Here is a 24,260-nt window from a genome sequence, read left to right as displayed (position 1 = left end):
ACAGATCCATGCCTGGAAAAGGCCTGCATTATTACAGCCAAGGGACATATCCAGAGACCACAATAATAGCAGGTTTGATTAACATGGGAGCAGATGTAACTATAACTTCACAACTTTTTTGGCCTCAGTCATGGTCTCTCACTCAAGCAGGTTTTGGAATCATGAGGCTGAGTGGCTCTACTACAGGCCTATCTGCCATTGTTATTAATGTAAAAAATGCTGATGGCCAACAAGCTAACATCAGGCCTTATGTTGCCAATGCCCCATGTAACTAATTTAGATAAGGAGCTGCAAATGGGAGAAATATAGCCATGACCAGATACCACCCAAACCAGGGTAAGCTAGACCACATGGTGACACTTAACAAGGTTTCTATACACACAACAAATCAGGTTACTCAAGAACTGTCACTCCTTTGTCACCCTTTTTCTCTCAATGCCCTTGGGCCCTATGTTGGGTGCCATCTGTCTTGGTATGAAAGACAGGTGTCTGCTATGGAAGGCAGGAGCCTCCCTTGCAATGGAGAATGTAAACCCTCTCCCTCTGAATTATGATGATTTTGAATTAAGGGGCCCACAGGCAAAGATATGGGGATAGGAGTAACAATTTTTTACTAGTATGTATAACAAGGCAAACAAAACAACAACGACGACATTAACAAGAAACAGAACCAGAACCCCAGTCCCAGCCTTCTTGGCCGCAGGCACTTTCCCCTTGGTGCAGTTCCGGTCATGGCTGGCAGGGGCGCTGGTGGCTCCCGCTGGGCAGGGCAGGTGCAGTGACTCCCCCGGGGCTGCAGGGGGCACTGTGGTGCGAGCTCGGGGAGCACACTGCTATGGCGGCTTGGCCCAGATGGGAAGGGATTGAAGAAAGGCTTTGCTGCACAAACCCCTTGGGCCAGTCGATCCCGGTGCCCCAGCAGGACTCTTGGAAGCAGTAAGCTGGAATGGCAGGAATGCGCAAAAATCCCTGGCTGGTGGACGAAATGTATCAGAAGATCCATGGCAGTAGTTGAACCTGTGGGACATCCTGGCAGGGCAGGGGATATGGGGTCCAGCAGCAGAAGAAAGGCAGCTCCTATCTGGGTTATGGTGGTGGCAGAGAATTCCTTTCCCCAAGCTGCAGATGTGACCATCCTACTTTGAAACCCAGAGAGAGTGAGACCAGCTGCGCCCAATCCCATCCTTTATCTGCCCCAAATCTTGCGGTATCTCTCTCCTTGGAGAGAACATCCCAGAGAAAAATAAGTGTAGCCAGATGCTACACTCCTCTCCCAACCCTGGCCACTTTTTTCTTCAATACCCATAAGTACCCAATAATTAGTTTCTCAGCAACTTATGGGAAAAAAAAAATCTATAAGTAAAAAAATAAAGAAACCTACCCACCCCCAACAACTAGTGTTGTAACAGATGCTACTCTTAAATCTCATAAAATTGCCTATATTTTGGTATTTCCTCCATGAGTTCATATTTCCCCATGAAAATATAGTGAAGTCAAAACCAAAAAAATCTTGAATTCTTTTTCATGCTTTTGATAATTTTTAAAAATAATGTTTAATTTGCAGGAACTCTTTAAGCTGCGTGGAACAGGGTATTTTTTGAACTTTCTTTTGTCATCCTCCAAGTAGTTGTTAAAACAAAAAGAAAGCAGTTGAGGTATCACCTACACAGTAGACAACTCAATTTGTTGCAAGATAATCTATACATGCTGGGGTATACAGCGAGGTCTCTACCTCTTTTAACGTAATTGCTTCTGGGTGAAATTTTTAGTTGCACAATGTAAAGCTTTGTATACTTTTTGCTGAATTATTAAACTTTTTAAAATAAATTGTTTATTCCATATGAACTGCTACTTTTTTCTTGATATAATAGCATTTCTCTATTATGCAAAATATACAGAAACCACAATTTCCCTTTCTATTCAAAGGGAATTTCTATTCAAACAGATTTTAATTGAAATTTGTCTGAATGGCCTAGCCTTTGTTATTTTTATAATCTTATAACTTGTTTATATTTTCTTCTTTTCATAGTTCATATGAACTTATTTTAGAGGTATTATGAATGATCATGCACACGAAAAAGCAACTTAATTTCTTAACTTTTTGTTCAGAAAACAACAGATTATTGAGTTCAATTTTCTGTTTTACTGGAAAAGAATTACTATTCTGTCAAAAATAAAAGTGGTATTTCAGAGGAAAGATTCACCTTTAGCTAGTTAAAAACTTTCCAGGAGTATTACTTTGTTAATTACATGAAGCATATTTCTTTTTTTGTTGTTGGTTCCTCTCCGTCTCCTCAGTTTGTGCATAGTTCTTTATTTTTCCAAATATTTACTCTTCTTTAGATTTTTATAAAGGGAAGGGGGCAAAGGTGATTGGACAACGTCTGTGTTGAGAATTAGCTACAATAATGTTAAGAAAGTAACCAGACGCTTAACTAAAATATTTAATACTCTGTGTTAGAGTGAAAAGCTCTTTTTAAGGAAAGGCATGCTTTTGAATTATGACATGGGGAAGTAATTTGGGTGCATGTTTTTGAGATATCTAACTACCCACAGAGGAATTATGCTAAAACTGAAGCTAGTTTCAGGTTTAGTATCTTTCATTGGAAGTTGGACCTTCTGAAATCCATTGCAAGGTAGAACTCACAAGTGGGGATTTTCTTTTTTTTTTTTTATTTGAGGGTGTAATTGTCTTGGTGTCGACCCTAGTTTTGCGTCCAGCTCTGGGGTCCTCAGCACAAGAAAGGCATGGACCCCCTGGAGTGAGTCTAGATGAGGTCTACAAAGGTGATCACAGAACTGGAGCACCTGTGCAAAGGAGACAGGATCAGAAAGTTGGCAATCCTCAGTCTAGAGAAGAGAAAGCTCCTGGAGACCTAGAGCCCCTTCACCTAAAGATGGCATTGTAAGAGCAAGAATTTTTATGCAGGCAGATAGTGACAGGACCAGGACAAGCAGTTTTAAACTAAAGTGGAGAGATTTAGATTGGGTGTTAAGGAGAAGTTCCTTACTGTGAGGGTGTTAAGGCACTGACACAGATTGCCCAGGGAAATTGGATGGATGCTCCATTCCTGGGAGGCCAGGTTGGACAGGACTCTAAGCAACCTGCTCTGATGAAAAGCGTCCCTGACATGGTACAGGTTTGGAGTGAGATTATCCATACAGCTCCTTCCAACTCAAACCATCCTGTGATTCTATGAATTCTCAGGAGGCAGACAAAGCTTGACAAAATACAAACAGATGTTAAGTATTTGCTACAGAAATACAATTTATCTATTCAAGCAGAATGCTCCTATTTGTTTCCAGCTCACACATAAGGGACCACAGTGACGCATTTAAAACCGCAAAATTTACGACAAAACTGTTGAGCAACGCGACTATTTCCCAGTGCTCCTTTGGGACAGACTATCCAGCTGTCTCCCCTTCGGACAGATCCAGGTGGTACGCAGTACTGGCTATTCTGCAAGGAGGACACCTACTTCCCTCGGACCAAGCGACTCTGCCTCGTTCCTCGGAGAGCCGCCCTGGGTACATCTAACCGCGGCCACGACCTGGCACAGGCCCAGCCACCCTTCCGCCCTCAGTCCGCGACGTTGTGCATGCGCAACGTCGGCACGGGAGAGGGAGATGTGACCTCGGCGCATGCGCACGTTCCGCTTCCCCCCACTCCTCCGCCGGGCTCCGTTTACGCTGCCGCCGTGTCGGACCCCTCCCCGCTCCCCCTACTCCTCTACCGGAGGCTCCGACGGTGCCGTGCCTCACGCGGAGGTCGGGGGTTGGGGAAACTCCACGCTCGGGGCGACCTCCTGCATCACGTGGTTGGGGTCGCGGCGGTGTCCTGCCCGAGACAGGCTAGCCCCGCGACGCCTGACAGGGTTGTCGCCAAGGGGCCCACGGGCCGTGCGTCACGGCAGGCGCCTCTACCTTCTTGACTTGTCGCTAGCCGGTGGGGGTACAGCGGTGAGGCCGCGGTTGTCCGTCGCGCGCTGTCTCAGCGCTCCGCGGCCTCGCCCGCGCAGGCGGCTGGTCGGACAGCTCTGGAGGGCCTTGATCGCGGCGGGCTGCTGGCGTGACCTCGGGGCGCGCTGGTCTGGAGCAGCGAGCGGGCGGATTTATGTGCCGGGAGTGGGGCCGAGCTGGACGGCAGCGGCGGCTGGCGGGGCCGACGCGGGCATCATGGTGAGCGGGGTGGCCGGGTCCGCTCGTCTCCCTTGGATCGGGGCTAAGCTGTTTCAGGCCCCGGTTCCTGGCTGTTAGGACAGCTCGGAGGTTTGGGCGCGTTGGGTGGGGGCAGGGAGGCAGCGGAGTTGACACCATCGAGCTCTGTAATTGGCGTTCGTGAGCGGAACACCGCGGCGTCTGCTACCTTCCGCGATCTAACATCGACACGGTTCTACTGCCCACTGGTTGTTTCCCTCTCTGCTGCTTTTCCACTGGGAAGTAAAGTGATCCACTGCACTTAGTGCTCTGTAACGGGGTTAGGATGCCTCTTAATAAATGCACAAGATTTTTCTCCCTCTCTATAACTACCTGACAGTAGGTTGTAGTGGGGTGGGGACTAGTGTCTTCTACCGTGCCCGCAGTGAGATGCGGGGAAATGGCCTCAAGCTAAGACATTGGAAATACAAATTAGACATTAGAAAAAAGAAAATTCATTGTTTGGGTGGTCAGGCATTGGAATAAGTTGCTCAGCGAGGTGGTGGAGTCACGATCCTTGGAAGTGTTTTAGAAACGTTTGGACCTGGTGCTTGGTGATGTGTTTTAGAGGTTCAGGGATTACAGTAGCAGTGCTGGGTTGACGTTTGGTCTTGATGATCGTAAGTTCTTTTCCAGCATTGATTCTATAACTGTCTTAAGGGTCTCCTTAAATTTTCTGGGAACCGAGCGTGTATGTGATCTTGGATATATCCAGAAACCTTTGCCAGACACTTTGTTATTCACTGCCACAAGTTCACTCTTGGTGCTCTGGGTCATGTCACAGCTGCCATGTGTACTGTGGCAGCATGTGAGTATTGTAGGATCACAGAACAGTTGGGGCGGGAGAGGATCTCATGAAAAAAGTCCCACCTCAAATTGCTTTTCACAGGAAATATCTCAGCACAGCTACAATTTATTGGGCTAAATATAGTGCACAATAAATGACCTTGTAACATAGTAGAACAAAGTTTGGTGTAATTCCTACTAATGATGTAACTTTGTTGGATATATGTTGCTTCAATAGAGCAGGTTAAGTATTTAATGAATATTAAATTATATAAATATATATCTCTATAGATATATGCTGAATTTTGTATTTAGATCTTAGTTAGCATTTAAAACACTGGGATTTATTGTGTTAGCCTTGAATGTACTTAGATTTGAGATACAAGGAACAGGGTCTGCAGGTATTAGAATTATTTTGTACGTGCCATTAATATATTTCTGTTCCATATGACTGTATGAATGTGTCAATATGTGATTTTAGCTATGGCACCAGTGTCTGTTCATTGGTCCAAGTCTTAAGAAATGCACTTTACAAGTATATTTTTGATAAAACCTGCCTTTTTACTGTTCTCTACTTAGAAGTTTAATCATGTTGTTCCACTACAGTAGTTTTTATAGTGTAAATTCTTGTATATGAAAGGAATTATATTTTTTTCTCATTGAGTCTTTTCCTTTTTTCTTTTTTTAAATTTTTTTTCTGCAGGGGTTAGAATGGTTATTCAAAAGGCCTTGAGATGCTCCTCTCATCTGTAGGAGTCCATGAGAGCTGTGGTCTAGTATGGGAAGCTACATTTGGAAAATTGCAAACAAAAAAGTTTTTCCTTTCAGTGTAGGTCCTTATTTAAATTAATTGAGTGCTTGCTTGTGTTGCCTAATTGAAATATCAGGTCCAGTTTTCTTTACTGTGTGCTGGCAGTGTGGACAAATAAACTTTGTGTGTGATTCCATGACATAAGCAAAGGCAAAAGATGGTAGTCTACTTCTGTGCTGTTTGGAAGCTATATTTTCCAGTTCCAAAGCAACAGGAGAATGAAACATTGATCAGTTTTTTTTGTACCAGGAGGCCTAGAAATCAGGTTATAAACATCAACACCTGCCAGGCTGGGACTGTCAGAACTCTTCTGTTCAGTTGCAGTGCCAGTTAGGCCATGACTTTAAGCTCTGCGCAAGTGTCTTAATACTTTGTAAGAACATGGTGTTTTAGACTGTTCAGCAGAGGTGTTAAAGTCTTCTCACTTTTTATACTTGAAATGATTCCTGTAATGGCAGAGCCTGTTCTTTAAAAGGGAAGTCTTCTATAGAGTGGGAACTTCTGTAGTTCCTACTTGTCTTATTTGTGGAAATACTGGGCAAATTAAATTTTTTTAATCTCGGAAAAATAATAATGGAGTATAACCTTCTTTTCCCTATGTAATATGTAAGTTCTCTGAACTAGTTTTATTTATAATTTAATAATATATATATATATGTTGGTATTCGCTGCAACAGTTAGTCTGTATTGCCTCTTCAGTAATAATGAGAAATTTGCATTTTTATAAATGCCCTTGTTCCATCCATGAGATTTCTGTAGCAATAACATGATTTGCATAATGACCACTAGTTCTGTAATCTTTGTACTTAGAGAGCCTTAGTGGTAAATGAAGCAAGACTGTCAGGTAAAATGCTGTTCACTGACTAAAGTTGTTTGGTTTCAAACAAATGACCTTGTCTCAAAGGGAGTCATGCACATCTGAGTCCTTCCACACAGCAGTTTATGGCTCTTCTTTGATTCTGTGGAAAGACAGTGGTCAAGAGAGAAGTGACCTTTGGGTATGAAAGACTGTGTGAGGGTGAGCAGTTAGGTGATATTATTGAACACCTTGTATATTCTTCATGCCACTTTTAGCATCCTTTTTGTAAACAATGTAGGTATGTGAAAATTCTAATTCAGGGGAGCCTTGATCGTGAGAATAGAAAAAAAAATAACAATCTGATCTTTTAAAAGAGTTCTCTTGGTCCAAAATTAGCTGTATGAATATCTGTTGTCTACATACCACATGATTTGAACTGGCTCAGATTGATGATTATCATAATGACTATAGGTATTCTGTGAAAGTAGTCTTTTTCACAGGAAGCATGCACTTTAAGATGTTGCACAGCAAGCTCACTTTTCTTTGGCTGTCTTGTATAATATTTTCTGCTGTTTAGGAAACAGTTTTGAATTGCATTTATGTTTCAGGACAACACTGTTTTGCTTTTGCAAGCTGGAGCTTTAGCATGGACATAAACACAGGGAGAAAAATTTGCATGTGGGAAAAGGTCTCATTTACAGCAAAAGCAATAATATGTCAGCTATTAAATGGCATTTCAAAGTGGATTTATCTTCCAGACTTCGCAAATACCATTGCACGTTTAAAATTGCAGGAGATAGGAGTATTTTTTTTTTCTCTTAAAAATCTTGGTGGCCACTATTGTTACAATGCCTTTTCAGTTTCTTACTTGAAAAATCAACAGCCATGTTCGTGTGTTTGTGTCCTATCATTGAAAGGTATTGTTATGCCCTGTACTAACATCTATAGGATACTCAAGTACAGTTGTGTTAAAATCTTGTTTTTACAAGACTTGCCACTTCAGAAAGTAAGCAGTGGGCATTAAATTTCTGAAGGTGAAGTTGTGAAGGGGATTTTACCAGCTGGTTTTCAGTCGTGCAGTTGTATGCCTACTGCAGTAGTGGTGCATACGGCAGTTGGCTTCAGCTCAAGGCCCTCATGTTGTAATGGAGGAGATGGTTACTGTATGAGAACAAGTAGTTTCAAAGTCCTGTGTAAAGCTGGGTATTTGAATTATTTGTCATAGGTAGATAGGTGGTAAAGGGAAGAAAAGACGGAAACCTGTACCCTTTTACTACAGGTAAGGAGGAATAACCTTGGGCAAGGTCAAAATAAGGAGACTGGAGTGGTGTCTTTGTATAATACAATCAACCTTGTCTATCTTTGTACTTCATGTTCTATAAATCATATAATGATGAAAAGAAAAATATTCTTTAGGTAGAAGTACTTTTAAAAATTTGTTGTGTTTTTTTTTTTTTTGTTACTGTGAGATAGCTGTTGGTGTTTTATAAGTACACTTACTGTGTAGATAGGAGTATTGTAACTTTATCTTAACTGTTTATTCTTAGTTTTTGTCCGTCTATTAATCAGCAACTGTCTCTAGGTATGTACTATAAAAGACAGTGAAAACCGAAGTCCAGGTTATACTTCAACCTTAGACTTTTTCGTTTTTGGCCTGCCATTTCTTTCCTAACAATTTGAAGAAATCGTCAAGCTTCGCTTTAGTGTAACTGCTAAAAATATTCTTGTGGACCACTTAATGTGTTCTCTGCTATGTTTTATTTAAAGCTTTTATGTAAAGTATGTTATGTTACTCAAACAAAGATAGGAATGCCATGGTTGCTGGAGGATCAGGAAGTGAACACAGTCCTCAAGATTTATGAGACACCTCTCATCAAAGATCTTACTCTGTGGCAGAGAGACAGCCAAACTGCAGTTTATTAGACTGTGTTGTTGCTGCATGGCTGTGCCATTTCAGTCTTTTTGAGCAGGAGGTTGCTTGCCATCTTGTGTTTTGCAGAAAAACTGACTTACATAGTCAGCTTTGGCCCCCATGCTTCCCAGTATTAGAGAGATTGACTGAAATGTCTTTAATCAGCAGAATACAGACCTTTCTCTCTAGTGTCTTGAGGTTGGTTTCAAGTTTCAAGCTGCAAAGCTGAAGCATGATGAGGACATGGATGTATGTGGAATCAATGTTGAAGGCCTTATGAAATGGTTTCAATTCCACAGACTTTAACTGCAGACACTTTATTTTGTCTGTGCAGCAGTTCCTCATCTCTTAACAGTGAGTAGTGTGTCTCTTAGTTTTGGGTCAACCCAGTCACTGTTTGTGTGCTTATTACTCCAACACAGATCAGGTGGTAGGTTCCAGGGTTTGTTTACGAGAGGTCCGCAAAACCCTCTGTGGTGTCTGCTTTGCCATGGAGCATCTTCTTCCTCAAACACATATCACTCTATTTCTCATACTCTAGATTTTTAAAGTTGTAGATTTCTGAGTAAGATCTGAATCCGGTGTCTTCCGATTTAGAGTGTGCAAATAGAGGATGTAGGGTATTGGTGGAAACCAGGAACTAACCTTCATTTGTGGTTCTGAAATGAGTTGTTTTGAATTTAAACTGATACTTGTGTCAAGTGAAGACTCAGAAATGTGGGGAGACTGGATCTAGACAGAGCCTGAATGGAACCCTGTATTTGGGGATGGAGGGAAAATGTGTTCTAGTGGTGTAATATGGGGTAGTTTGGGGTGTTGTAGATTTTTCTGGAGTGTGTTAGTAAACCTACAAGTAGAGTGTAAACACATCCAGACAAAGAGAGTTGGCAAAAAGTCGTGCTGTGCGCATAACATGTTATTTTTACTCACTGTGTCATCTAATGTGTTCCTGTGACTATTGTTCTTGGTAGATTGCAGGAAGATTAATTTAGTGGATTAAAAAAAAATTTCTTGTGACAGCTTTTCTCTATTAGTATATTGCTTGTGATTGATTACTAACCTTCAGAAATCGAGAAAAATGCCAACATATGGCATGTATGTGTATATATTGATGTATATACATTTTTAAATTGCTTAAAGTTTAGAAAAATACCAGAAGGATATTAGGATATTTCCTCCACAAAGTCAAAATTAAGTTTAGAGATGTCATTGGGGTTTTGGGTTTGGTTGTTGTTTTTTGTTTTTTTTTTCAAGTGGCTTAAAACTTTATCTAGGTTGTTTTTATTTGTACACTGAAAGGTTTGTAAGTGCTTCTATTTTTATCGAATACATCAGTAACTTTATTGGAATGAGCACTATAAATTTCTGATGAAAGGGGTATATAGGGTGCAGAAAGACATTCAGTGGCAAAGAGAAATTGTTCCTCATGGGTTCTACTACAATGTGCAGCCTTTATTTGAGTAAGGAAATTAGTTTCTATTGGTAAACTTTTAAGTAATTTTAAGTATTTTATCTCACCTATTGGACCTGCTGCCCTGTATAAAAAAAACTGCCTTGATTTGCATCTTTTTCCCTTCTCTCGTCTTAAGGCAATTTCTTTCCCTTACAGATAGGAAGCTCTAGGAGTAAATGAAGAGACATACTGGCATCTGATTAGGCTGTGCTTCTAATAAATACATTATTCTAGAGAAATATTAATGTAAGTTCACCCTGAGAGAGTGAATTCTGAGATTAAAGGTTTAGTAGAGAGGCTAGATGAAGGGACAGTGATTTCTGTGTTACACTGGGTGGAAGTGGTTATGGAGCTTAGTGTGAGATGGTCAGAAGAAATATTTGATTTTAAAGTGGTTTATGTTGTACCCAAAGAGTATATACATCCTTAGCAATTTAGTCATGTAAGTATGGCATATATACTATGCATGCAGCTGGTAACACTTTTTCGTTAGGAGTGCACTCCCTTAGCTAGGGAGCTGGTGGAATTGGGTTGAGTAATCTATGTACAGAACTATACATAATCCTTAATAAAGCTTGAGTGTCCAAATACATACAGCTCCTGATATCAGTGAAATAGAACATAAACAAAGGTGAGGTTTTACTTTTTGAGATACCTCAAGGAGTTGTTGGCACCAAAATGTAGAAGCAGTAGAAATTCCAAGGAAGGAGAAGGTGAAGAGACTCGAACACCAAAGAAACTTGATGGTATCTGACACCCCCCTCAAGAGGTGTTACTTCAAAGTATAAATAGTAATACCTCCTTTTATTGATACATTGCACTTTTTTATGAGATGTAGTAACATATTGAAAGTGTTTATAAATATCTAAAGGATAATTTGTGCTATCTCTGTTGCCCTCAATCATGTTGAATTATGGATAATAATGTATATCCAAAAACATTTAATCTGCCTATGTTTTTTAATAAAAGCAGTATCTGCACAATTTGTGTTTTACTAAAGGAGAAAGCATTGAAGGAATAAAAGAGTGCATGCACTTTCCTTAGTACATTACTTAGGATAAAAGATTATACTGCTGGTAGGGAGGGGGAAAGTTGGTGTAGAGTTGTAGGTTTAACAGCTCATTGCATATCAGGTGTTGATAGAAGAGAATTGGCTTATGTGACTGTGGGACTCTCTCTTGAGGTGCAAGGACTGCTAAGGCAGAACAGTATCCACCTGACCAAGTGGGATGAGAGCATCTTTGCCAGTAGTGTGGCCAAACTGGTATTTAGACTAGGATTTAGAGAGGAAAGAGGTGATGACCCTCAAATCAAGAGGAAAGGGTGGTGGGCTGAGCTGGTAAAGTAAGGATGAGGATGATGTGGAGAGGAGTCCTTGAAAACAACTAATCAGAGAAGATAGAAACCCACACGTGGGTAAACAAAGAGGAAATGTCTGTACATATATAATAAGGCCAGTATTGTGAGGGGGAGGATCTTAGATCTCTTGAGGGAGATTAGCTGTAGTGACCTGAGAACGCCTTTTCCCTTTGATGAAGTTTGTAAGTGATTGTAGCAAGTTTCAGAGATTTTTTTTATATGCTTCAGTATTCTGCCCCCTCACTCCTCCTGTATCATGGCTGTTCTACAGACTTAATTACTAAATTATCTTTTTTTTTTTTTAAAGATACTTCACCAGTTTTTTTAAAACACATACTGACTTGTTATTAACTTACTTCTCTACAGGGTGTGATAAGTGTACAGTTGGTGGTTACCATGGTAATGGCTAGTGTCATACAGAAGATCATACCCCACTATTCTCTTGCTCGTTGGCTTCTCTGTAGTGGCAGGTAAGATAAGTGTGAATATGGTAATGCAATTGTGCATCGGAGTAGTAACAGTAAAACATAGTGATTTTGTTTGGATTTTTTTAAAGTAATTCACTTTTGTTAAATTTATTACCAGAGCATTGTTACACCTGATTTGTGGGCTCAAGGCAAAATGACAGTATTGCTGTAAAAGAAGATAGTTGTTTGTTGCTATTAATTGTATCAGTCATAAAGTTAATTTTGTTCAGCTCTTATATTAAAGGTACTAGGTGCATCCTTTATTATTAAAAAGCTAAGTTCAATACAATATACTGAAGAATAAAAGGATTTCCTTTTCCTCTGCACTGTCTGTGTTTTTGATAATCTACCTCCTGGATTAGCCTTGCGTATGAAGAGTGCTTAGTTATTTATTAAAAATTCTATTCCTTTTTAATATGTCAAAGGACAGGGTTAATATAAATTTCAGTACACTACTTCCTTATGACAGTAGATCAAACAGATATGAGTTGCAAGCTGAGCATTCCCTGTATCCATAATAACAATGAAAAACATTAGCTGTTTTGAATATAAAACACTATGTTAAATATTAAAAGGAATCATAGATAGTGTTTTTTCATTTGGTAAGAAGAACACTTTGTACGATTAGCAGGTAGTGTGCTGTCTTTTGTAACTGTTAAAATTTTGAGAATATCAAATCCTTACTGCCTACTTTCTGAAAGTTTCTATTATCCTTGAATAATAATGTACTCCATAGGATTATGAACAAGTCTTTGCACTGACTTTTTTCTCTGCATCTCATAATTATCCGCTCGTTCCTTTTTAATATTCCAGATTTCATCACCCATCAAGTTGCTAATGAAAAGTGACTGTAAATGTTGTTTAGATGTATGTTAGATATAACAGAAAACGGTAATTGTCGTGGATAACACAAACAGGAATCATACACTTAATTGTAGTGTGAAGTTTCACTGTTACCCATAGCAGGGTGTTAATCACCTTTCTTGTGCTCTAAAAAGAACATGACACTAATCAATATGAAACTGCCTACCATGTATTTTTAAGGTGTGAGAGGTCACCATGACACTCTTTTTTTATCAGCAATTATCCAAATTGCATATTGTACTTTTTATGTCTAAGATTGATGTAAACTTTTCTTTGAAAATTTAAGTATCTAATTGCTCTTGCAAAATAATTTGTCAGTATTATGCCCATGTTCTTCGCTCTTGTGAAGTTTTCAATTACTGAATCCTTGTTTTAAGGCATGCCATGTGCCAGCGATACGGAAAAATGTGTGTTTAATTATTTTTCAAATCCATTTCACCATTTATCTTTGCGCATCTGCAGATTGATAAATCTGCAGATGCACAAAGATCTTCAAGCAGGATTTCAGCACTTGTGCTTAGGTAATTTTGCTGTTACTGAAGTCAGTGGGAATTTTATTATTGCCTTCCATGTTAGTAGCCTGTTGCTTTTCAGTTTTCTTTTATGTATCTGGTCGCTATTTTAGTGCATTGTAATTTCAGGCACTCTGAATAATTCCCTGAATACAGGAATTGTATAAAGAGTAAGAAATAATTCTGTGTTCTAGAAATAAAAATAAGTCAGAAGATTCACTGCAACAAGAATTTTAATGGTAGAAAGAAACACATTTTTTTACGGTAGAATTTTAATGGTAGAAAGAAAAACAGGTATTTTTTTAGCGAACCTGATAAACTGTCTTTTATTTCTAACCCATTTCTCCATAGTGCTGTCTTTTTGCCAGCAATATTTGACAGACCTGTGTGGGTAGGGTGGTAGAGGGTTTTATACGTGTAAGTGTGCAGCTACAGGCACATTCCTAAAGCAATCCAGCTGTCTAAGAAAAAATTACCACCTGCTCCTCCTTAACGTTTGTTAGTAAACTTCAACTAGTTTTTGGTCTCCAACAGTGGTTTTTAAGTGTCTTTGTTTGAATATGACTGCAGATAACCCTTGCTAAATGGGAGGGAGGATAAACATGTTATCAGAAAAGACAGAAATATTAAGTGACTAGTTTGTTTAAAGATGCCTGTTTATGGGAAGTCTGTTAAAAGGAAACAAGGACTTCTCAAAATCTGAAAGAATTGTTAGGATAGATAGACTTAAGGTAGTTACTTGTTAATGGAATAAATAGCTGTCATTTAATCTTGAAGCGCAATTTACATAAATTTGTTAAGAAATACAAACTTTTTCAATCAATGCTATTTTCAGAGCTTGAATGCAACTAAATAGATTTATTGAAATATTTGGCAGCCTAAATATCTGCATAGGCCTTGCATAATTTTTAACTAATTGTCCTGGATTAGGGCAAATCTGGGAGAAAACCTCCAAAGGGGGCCACCCCCCCCAGAAAGCAAACCCACATGGCCCTCCCCCATACTGTTTTGGGAAGGATTCCAAGTGGAAAGAAGCTGTTTATTTAACAGGCAAAACACCCCCAGCACACAAAGTGAACAATACCAGATGACAACACTCTTTCACCGATCTGAAAAGGATGACAAATTCAGAAAGTCTCTCCTGGGAGTGGTTGTTGTCGCTCCCTCCAGCACTGGGGATAGCTGCTGCAGCCACAAGATGCAAGCTCTTGGTGTTTCCGAGGTCCCAGTCCAGAGCAGGTTTGGATGGTTCCAAGAAGGGAAAGGAAAAAACAGTCCAGGGAAAAATTTGAACTGCTTAGCTAAACTAACTAACAAACAAAGCAGGAGCTCAGCAGAAGCAAGAGCAAAGCAAAATGCAAAGCCAAAAAGCAAAAGTACTGCCCCATCTCTCTGTCCTGCCAGCCGTGGGGGAGCAGGCTGATAAGAAACCAAAACAAACCTGGCTCTTCAGAGCCAGTCTTGAAGGCACAGAACATAACATCCAGCATTAACAGAACATATGACTGGCGATACAAGCATGGTAACCTCACCCTAGGACACTAATAAAACATTCTCTACCAAAGCATTGCTTTTAAGTCACTCAGCTATTTCAGCTACTATGTTTTGAGGCCATGTCAGGATACAGGGGAAAATGGTTTTTTTGTTGTAGATTCATTAATGACCTTTATTCAAATTAACTAGGGCATGTCTGTGTGTCTGTTGCTATTCAGACTGACTTGGATATGTCTAAGCCACAAGGTAATCAGTTGTGGGATTTCAGTTTTAAGCATATGTAAGCTAAAACAGATATAAACTACTTTTTATTATCTCTGTCTCCATGAATATGTTTGTTCAAGTCTTTTGGGTTTGAGATTTTAAATGCAAGATGTGCAGAGTTTATCAACTGAAAAACACCAAAACTCTGTATCCTGTTAGTTGTAATTAGATATCACTTGCAGTGTCATTATGTAGTATAATTAGGAGCAAATTGTGGTATAATTTGTGGTTTGATTTATGTTAGCATGCTACACCAAACAAGAATTTTGTCTGTTCTGCTGCATTAGGTACCATTTCTCTGTGCAGGAAAGATTTTGAAAAGTGTCTTTACCGCCTAGGTGGCTTTCATCATTAGCATCCCAAGTGCAGATCAGAGTGATGTGGTAAATGACAAAACAGGACAATAGATCTCTGCTTTTTCACAGTTGCTTTGGGTCATGTGAAGGATAGAAGTTAACATATCCAGAGTAGTTTGATTTCTTGGATGAAAAGCTTGTTTCTCTGGTTTATTTGTGTCTCAGTCTGAAAATCTCTTTTGCAGCAAAGTTTGCAAATCACAGATCCATCAACTGTACTATACATAATAAAAATAAATTAATGAAGTATCTTTCACTCTTACTTATACAAAATTCAGTTCCTTTTTTCCCCATCGAAAACTGTGTTCAAGCAAAATTTGTAATATTTGCCATTTTCAGTTTTGGAACCGGCAGTGAATTCCTTCAGCAGAAATTTGCGTTGTGTGATGGTGTGATGTTCTGTTGGCTGGTACTAGCGTTCTTTTCTCTTGAAGAGTTCCGTAGATGAAGGAAACCTTTCTAAAACAGAACTGGGAATCAAGTGTTATTAAATGGCTTGAGATTGTTTTGAGTTTTGATGCCTTCCATATTTGCCTTTGCTAACTTTTTGAAATTGGATCTGACATAATTTCTAATTCACCAACATGGATTTGAATAGTCCTACTTGGTGAAGTTTTCTTTATGTGAGGTGGTGGTTGTGGATGCCTTTGTCATGTGTTGACCCGTGTCACCATGGGTGACAGTGGCCTTCTGCTTCTGCACACATTTATCATGTCTGTCCTTTTTAATACTTGGTCTCCTTTACCACAGCATTTCAGAGTGGAGATCACAGTGACATGTGGAGATCATAGTGTCTTCCCACATCTGGACAGAATGTAGAAAAGGCTTGTTTCATCTACCAAGGTTTTTGCCATACTTAGAAATTTAGGTAAAATATATCATCTTAGACACTTAACCATCTCTGTTTGTCCTCTTCAAAATTTCCATGCCATTTCTTGCCTTTTAAATGAATGAGCAGTGAATGCTGCATTGATCTGTGAAAGTGGAAAGGCCTGTACGTCAACTATGTGTGATGTTTTTAATAGCACTTTTTCTAGTAGAAGTTGAAGATATTACTGAGAAGGTGTTTAAGGAAAGGGATGTTGATGTTATGATTTGTTCCGCTTAAGAGAAAACATTGGTAATTGATTATTAGGTAATAGTTATTTCAGATTCTGGAAAATTAACTGTGTTAGGCATATAATATACTTTATTAAGTTGTTTAGAATATGGTTCTAATGAGAAATTGTAGTGGTATAATTATTCTAGTGAACTCTCCCAACTTGTATTACTGTGTTTGCTGTATTTGATGATCTCTTTGAAAGTTGGTGTTTAGAGAAATGAAGGGCTTTCATGTGAATGACTAAGTGGCAAAGCTTTCTAATTATGTATAGATGCCTCATTTGCTGTAGAGAGCTGAACTCTAGTTGTTGTTCAGTTCAGGCAGGGTTGGTACTGACACACAAAGGTGTCTTGCTTAGGGGTGACAAATTACAGGTGTCTTAGTAAGTATATAAATCTATGTTGCTATACAATTTTTTGAAAGCCATGTTCTAAATTGCTAATAATGGTATTGTTTTACTTGAGATTTTCTTTTTCTTTAGCTTAAGGTGGTATCAACATCCCACTGAAGAAGAACTGCGGATTCTTGCAGGGAAGCAAAGAGGGAAAAGTAAAAAAGATAGGTAAATACTTGTTTTAAGCTTGTCTTCCCCCTACCTTTTGGGTTTTTTTCAGCATGATATGGTTCATCTAATAACTTTACCAGCCTACTTTTGTCTTAACATGAGTTAAAAGCTGCTAGTTGCATATGACTGCCCTTCTTGCTTTAATTGTCACAGTTCTTTATCAAAACATGTTTTTTCAGTTTAACAGAGTTGGATATTCCGAAATTATGCAGAACTGGTTAATTTTCCATTTCCATAAAACAGTCTGTGAAATGCTGATTTCATGGCAAGTTTTTTTTTAGTGAATGTATGCATTTAGATAAAAATTGTGGAAAGAAATCTTAGTATTATAGCTTTTCATCTTGAAGTGAGGGAAGAAAGATTTGAATATATTAGTTCAACATAGGATTACTATAAGCCACTGCTCTTAACACAGCTGTGAAAAAGGTAAATGGGCTCCTAGGATGTGTTATATGACATGTTTCTAGTGAAGAGAGAGGGAATATTAATCCTCTTGGACAAGACACCAAAGTAGAACTTTATCTGGATTACTGTGTACAGTTCTGATCACTTGTGTTCAGTAAAAATTAATTTTGTATGTGAACAGGTGAAGAGAGCTGCTTAGGATCATTCAGGAAACAAAGTCTGTCTTACTTAAGGGGGCTAAAAAAGCTGGACTTCCTGAATCTGTCAAAAGACAACTGAAAGGATGGAATAGCTGTCTGTCAGCTTAAGCTGGAAATAGATTTCTGGTATTCAGACATGAAATTCTGAACAGCCATACCAGAACTACAGCTGTGTCAAGAACTGAGACATCTTGAGGTGGTGCAGCTGGCCATGTTGATGAAATATGTCTTAATTGGCTTTGTTTAGAACCAAACAATCCACTCTGGTTTTCTTTCTGACAACACAGGAGGTTTTTTCTAGCTCTGGTTCTTCTATTCCAGTATGAACTCTCTTATAAATCTTAAGATTTGAATTAATCTCTGCACTGCCCATATAATCTGTTAATTGTAATTTATTTTTTATTCCTGTTTCCTAGCTCTTAAGCAGCATGGTTAGCAATCATACTTGCCTCATTTAGGTTGGAGAAGACCTCTGAGATCAACCTTTGATCCCATGTCAATTGTGGCCCTAAGGGCCACATCCAGTCATTTCTTAAAAATCTCTAGGGATAATGATTCCACCACATACTGCCCAAGAAGGGCAGCCCATTCCAATTCCATGACAAAATTCCTCTTGAGGTCCATCCTGAACATCCCCTGGCACAGCTTGAAGCTAGGTCCTCTTATCCTGTTAGTAGTTAACATTGAGGAGAGACCATCCCCCGCTTAGCTATCGCTTTCTCTCAGGCAGTTGTAGAGATCAAGAAGGTTCCCTGTGAGCCTCCTTTTCTCCAGGCTGAGTGCCCCCAGCTTCTTCAGCTTCTCCTCATCTAACTTGTACTCCAGACTCTTCCCCAGTTCCGCGGCCCTGGACTTGCTTGAGCACCTCAATGTTTTTCTGGTTGTGAAGGGCCCAAAACTGAACACAGGATTCTAGGTGTGACCTCAGCAGTGCTGACTACAGAATACAGTCACTGCCCTCATCCTGCTGCTCACATTATGTCTGATACAGGCCAGGATGTCCCTGGTCTTCTTGGCCCTCTAGGCCTGAGCAGGCTTATATTCAGTCGCTGTAAACCAGCAGCCCCAGATCCTCTTCCACTGGGCAGTTCTCAGTGATTCTGCCCTCACTGTAGCACTGCATAGGGTTGTTGTGACTCAAGTGTAGGACTCAGCAATTGGACTTGCTGAACCTGATGCCATTGGTGTCAGCCCATCAATCCAGCCTGTCCAGATCCCTCCCCAGAGCCTTCCTGCCCTTCAGGAGATCAACATTCCCATCCAACTTAGTGTTTGGAAATTTACTGAGGGTGTCTTCCATCCCCTTGTCCAGATGATCTATAAAGATCTTGAACAGGACGAGCCCAGTACTGAGCCTTATGGAACAATATTAGTGATCCAGCTGCCAACTGGATGCAGCATCATTCACCACCATTCTCTGGGTTAAGTTGTTTGCTGTAAAGTAATAATTTTTTTTTTTTTTTTTTGCAACATTCCGTAAAATTAAGAACCTCTTTTTATCTTAACAGTTTTCTGTGACAAAAATGAGGCAAAATAATTGTGAATAAGAGCATAATTTATAATTGTCCATGTAACCAGTGATATTTTTTCATATGTGAAATAACTTTAATTATGTAATTGTACTTTTAAGTCCACCCGTAGGAGTCTTAAACTGAAAAACACAATTGAACTGCCACATAATAATTGTGCCTTTGCTCTTACTGCCTTTCCTCAGCCTTGCCATTCTTTTGCAATAGTAATAGTAGGTGGTTGTACCAGGGTGAATGTTAATCAAAGGGGAATATAAAACTTCAAAGAAACTTGAGCAGTAATGTGGAGGCTTAAGTGATGTTTGCTTTGCTTTGCTTGTTTAACAGCCGAATGAATGATTAATTTTTTTTTAATGAATGAATGTACCTCTGTGTCCTTGAAAGAAGTGACTGGTTCGTAAAGAACCATAGTTAAGTGGGAATTGTTCCTGTTGAGTTGGTTTGGATTTACTGATTTAGGTTGCACAAAATGGAATGTGTATCTTCTGAGTCATCCCAACAAGGAGATGTGAAATAGATAATGTGGGAGGAATAAGGATGCATCTGTATGATACTCCCCATGATAAAGAATACTTTGCAAGATCAAGAATCTGCTTTGTCAAGACCGTAGTCTTGCAAAGTGTAACACCTGCTCCTTAAATACACTCTCAGTCTGAACTAATTTAAAGAGAAATTATTAAAGGAGATACAAGGATCTTGCTTGAAGATTTGCCTTAGAAACAGCTGTAGTGTGAAATTTTCATTAGTTTTATTCAGTGCATATTACCCTTCAGTGTATTACACTGTAGGGTTTAGGAGCACAAGAATGTTAGGCAGATTTTCTGCTTCTGAATAGTTTACTATTACTTACTTAAAATTGTTAGGCTAATGAAAAGGTCCATAGGTACTGTAAATTACTTTGAACTAAAGCATTCAATGGTCCTAGGTATGTTCTGTCTGTGCCTCTTGGATTGTGGGGCCCTGCCAAGTGTAGGAACACCAGGTTTTATTGATATGAAGTGGCTTTAGTGGTAAAAAATGCTCATCTCACTCAAGATGATAGTACTCCTGGATACAGGCATTAGGAAAATAATCAGGAGTACTGTTGCAGGCATGGAAGTACACAGGAGCCTGCAGGTAGTCCAGTCCTTGGGCAGTGTTTGGGACTTCTTGTGTAGATTTGCACAACTGAATTTTTTGAGTAATGCTTTAGACTCGTATCTACAGTTTGTCCATTACAATTCTTGTGCTTCAGGTTATACTAAGCATTAATATAACCTGAAAACATTTTATTAATGTTTTCTGCTTGTATTTTCCTCTCACATATGAGCTGAGATGAAAGCATTCCTGAAAACTAAGTTAATGATTGATTTGATTGCTTTTTAATGCTTATATCACAATAATTTGTTTTCCTATGGCAAATCCACCTCTCCTTTTCTAATTTCAGTGGTGGCATTCTAAAATGTGGCAGTTTATTGTTTTCTTCTAGCCTTTTAGAGGTCTTAAGTTTTAGGTATGATTTTTTAATCTAACAAAGCATCTTTTGATCTCCTTTAATGATTTTTTTTAATAGTGTGAGAAGGAAGTTTTACAGTAGTTAGTAATGCTGGTCTACCAGACCAAATTCTTTAACTTTGTTCATCTTCTTTTAAGAGTGTGCTGGGTTTTTTAATTTGAAGTCTTCTAGTATGACTTAATTTCAGGGAAGTGAAAATCAGTATATTGGTATAGTTTGAGAGTGCCAGATGAAAACCACCTTTTGGTCTAAATAGACATATTTTTTAGATTAGAAAGATACCTTAAATTGCCTTTGCTTGGCAATTTAAGGTTGGACCATTCAAGGATCTAGGTTAGTTCAGCTCATGTACTATTTGTTGTGACAAGAGGGACTAATGCAAGGTTTTGGGTTTTTTTCCTTTTTTTTTGACCTTGGGAACATCCTGTAGCTCTGAATAGATAAAATCAGTGGGCAGAAATAAATACTGTCCCCAGGATCTTGACCCAACACATACTCAGATTGAAGGATCTAGAAGCCATTTAAATCCACAGCAGTATATCAGTCTGTGAAGTTATAGCTGGGAGCCATTGACATATCTGGTTGTTTTCCAAGATTTGAACTTAAAGTCCTGCTTTTAGTCAGAGACATAAAAATACTTGTATTTGTAAAAAAAAGCGTTCTGCATTTTTCTAAAATTTTAAATGTCATTCTGTATTGAAAAATTTTATTTTTTTATACCCATGCTTATACTATCTGTTTATTTATTTATTTTACAGAAAATATAATGGTCATATTGAAAACAAACCCTTAACCATTCCAAAAGATATTGATCTTCATCTGGAAACAAAATCTGTAACAGAAAGGGACACTATTGGTAAGAGTATGCAGTAATAATACATTATTTCCAATATATCCTGATTCTTTCTATCAAGAGTTTATTTGTAATTAATGCTGAAATATCTTTTTTGTAGACAGTGAATGAATAGAAGCAAAAATGGTCATAAATGAGAAAGCAGGTAGTAGGGCTTAGTCTACTTTTATTGTTCTATGAGTGACATTTAACAGCAGTGTTGTGGAAAAGGATGAGAAGACGAAATCCATCATAAAGCACAACTGTTGTATCAGGAATCCATAGCAATATGAGACAGCACTGAAAGAATCACATAATTGTCTATTCAAAATAGAGTTTTTAGCTTTGTACAAAAAAATAACAATTGGCAGATGTCAAGTCATACTTTCTGCTCATCTAACATAGGGTATGTGCTGTAGTATTGGAACCTAAGCCCGTTCAGCCATACATCTCAAGCATTCAGGTAAAATGCTTAAAAACAGCAAGTGACAGTACTTAACTATGCAGCATTAAGTGGTTTGGAAGGTTTTGGAAGGAAGCAGAAAGTATGACTATTATTTTTAGATTGCAACTTTATTAAATCATAGTCATTCTGTATAGGAAGGTCATATATGAGTATGTATGTGATACGTATTTTCTTTCTACCTACATTTTTAAATTTATGAGTACTCTGGGTAAATATAGAAAGAAAGGATGTATATTCCTATGTAGGAGACTTCTCAGCTTAAATTGTAGGAGACAGCATTTGTGTAACAGAAATGAAGTTTTTGAAGTAAATAAACAAAACATTCACAAGTTTCAATTTGTGTTACTTTCCTGAAATTATGTCATGTAATTGTCAACCTGAGTGATACAAGATAGGGTTTGACTGTGTTTGAAAATGAATCTGTATACTTTGAAAATCTAACCAGACTGTTATTTCAAAATACGTGTAGGACTTGGAAATACTTAAGTTTGCCCAATTTAATATCTTTGCCAAGAGGTAGCTTATAGTCAAGTCAAACATTCAGTTTTCTCACTTTCAAATTATGTCCATGTAGGGAAGGTGTTTGAGGGAGACAGTTTGTGTTGTCACAAATGGTTCTTTGCAGTTTCCAACACCTGTGGGAACTCTCTCCATAACATCCAGCCTGTATGCAACACAGTATGATCCTTGGAATTTTTACAGTGAAATTTACACAACAATTATTGCTTTATAGGATGTGTTAACAAAATCTCAATGAGCAAACCATCAAGTATCTTGGATGGTGGGGTTTGTGAAATAAAAAGAACTGTTTATTTGTAATATAATACATAATAGCCAGTGAGATGTCAATCTTTAACAAAGGGTCAAAACAAAACCTCTTACCTGGAATTGCAGCGAGACTCAGCTGGAAAACTGTTTACTCTCTGTGTTGTGAAATCTAAATTAAGTATGCTTTTTGGATTTAGGATGTTAATGTATAAAAGCTGAGGTGATAAAATAGTAAAACCTCATAGCCTTATAAATTTTAATAGTTATTAAGTATTGGATGACAGAAGTAAAGAATGAAGCTCACATTGTTGAGTAACATTTTCATTGCTGCATTTCACTTGGTTGATCTTGGTCTACCTAATTTTCAATTTAATACACTTAGTACACAATTGAAAACCTCTTTTAATTACTGCTTCATTCTCTATACATCAGTAACTGCCTTAAAACATATCTTTAATATTCACAAACTTATATTTTTCAGCATTGCATTACTTTCCAGAATATCAGTGGTTGGTGGATTTCACTGTTGCAGCTACAGTTGTGTATGTGGTGACAGAAGCCTATTACAGCATTATGAAGCCCTCACAAGAAATGAATATCAGCATAGTGTGGTGTCTGCTTGTCTTGGCTTTTGCAGTGTATCCTTTTCTGTTTTGTTGAATCCTCCTCTACCTGTTCCAAATAGTTTACATCATTCTGCAAATCATATAAATCTCTGTGCCACTGATGGGTGGGATACAAAAATATTTGGCATTTGGAAAAAGGGTCCTGTAAGCTAATGCCATTGTTGAATCATGTATATGCTGTACATGCTCTTTGCAAATGCTGATGTAATTAGCTTGCTAACATTAATACCAAACCATTTAGGAGAAAAATACATGTATGCAAATATAGTTAGTGCTCATCTGTAGTATGTAGTGGTTCTAAACTGACTTGATTTTGCTCAATTTGGTAATCAGAAATAGTTATGTGTACAGAAAGTACAACATTTGAAGAAGTTTGGAAATTTAGTGTGCTCTTTTTTTCAATATGTTTAATATGATGCTTCCTAATCAGACTAGCATAGTGATGTGTATACTAGTTTACTGAAAAAATTCATGTGTTTACTGAAAAAATACATGTGTGAATTCATTTTAAAATACATTCCAGGTATTCTGACAGAAAATAAGGTATGTAAACAGTTGTAGAAACTGAGCTCTGTGAAAAGCTAAACTTACCTCTGAAACTGAGGGAAACAGAAGTGTTTAGGAAATAGGCATTATCTAACCATAAAATGTTTGCTCTGTTATGGGGAAGGAAGTTAATTTTTTAAATTTTTTTACTGGAGAAGGCATTATCAGACACAGATGCTTGCATGGTAATTAACTATGTACCAGATACGAATCCAGACACACACTTTAGGGAAGAAAGTTGCAGTTTAAAGATATGATCGGCAATAAAGCAGTGGAATGTAATAAGGGCTTTCAGGAGAGCAGATTATAGAGAGGTGAACTGGAAAGAGAATTGCTGCAGCTCCTCTGCTCCTTCAGCAGCTGAGAACAGATCAAGTGCTAAGTTACAGCTGATAAAACTCTTGAATTCAAAATCGTTTCCTCTGTAAATGCTAGCTTTAGAGATTCTTCAT

The 24,260-nt window shown here is 38.4% G+C and overlaps 1 protein-coding gene across 6 annotated transcripts in view; it reads left to right on the top strand.

Moving 5' to 3' along the window:
- Window positions 1–161: 161 nt before the first annotated feature.
- The window catches only part of TMEM161B (transmembrane protein 161B), a 55,198-nt gene continuing 31,099 nt past the window's right edge, over window positions 162–24,260 (top strand). For 2 of the 6 annotated variants that reach the window (XM_039703543.1, XM_039703541.1), the window contains exons 1-5: window positions 170–4,179; window positions 11,684–11,787; window positions 16,858–16,938; window positions 21,329–21,426; window positions 23,118–23,274. In XM_039703543.1, coding sequence (XP_039559477.1) covers window positions 3,643–4,179; window positions 11,684–11,787; window positions 16,858–16,938; window positions 21,329–21,426; window positions 23,118–23,274 — 977 coding nt within the window. In that variant the 5' untranslated portion in view covers window positions 170–3,642. Of the gene's footprint in view, window positions 4,180–11,683; window positions 11,788–16,857; window positions 16,939–21,328; window positions 21,427–23,117; window positions 23,275–24,260 lie in introns of all 6 variants that reach the window. The other 4 variants (XM_039703544.1, XM_039703540.1, XM_039703545.1 and 1 more) reach the window with 3 other exon arrangements.

This window comes from Passer montanus, unplaced genomic scaffold, assembly GCF_014805655.1.
Source record: "Passer montanus isolate IOZ18808 unplaced genomic scaffold, ASM1480565v1 scaffold164, whole genome shotgun sequence".
Lineage (NCBI taxonomy): Eukaryota > Metazoa > Chordata > Aves > Passeriformes > Passeridae > Passer > Passer montanus.
This window is presented reverse-complemented; position numbering and strand designations above follow the sequence as displayed.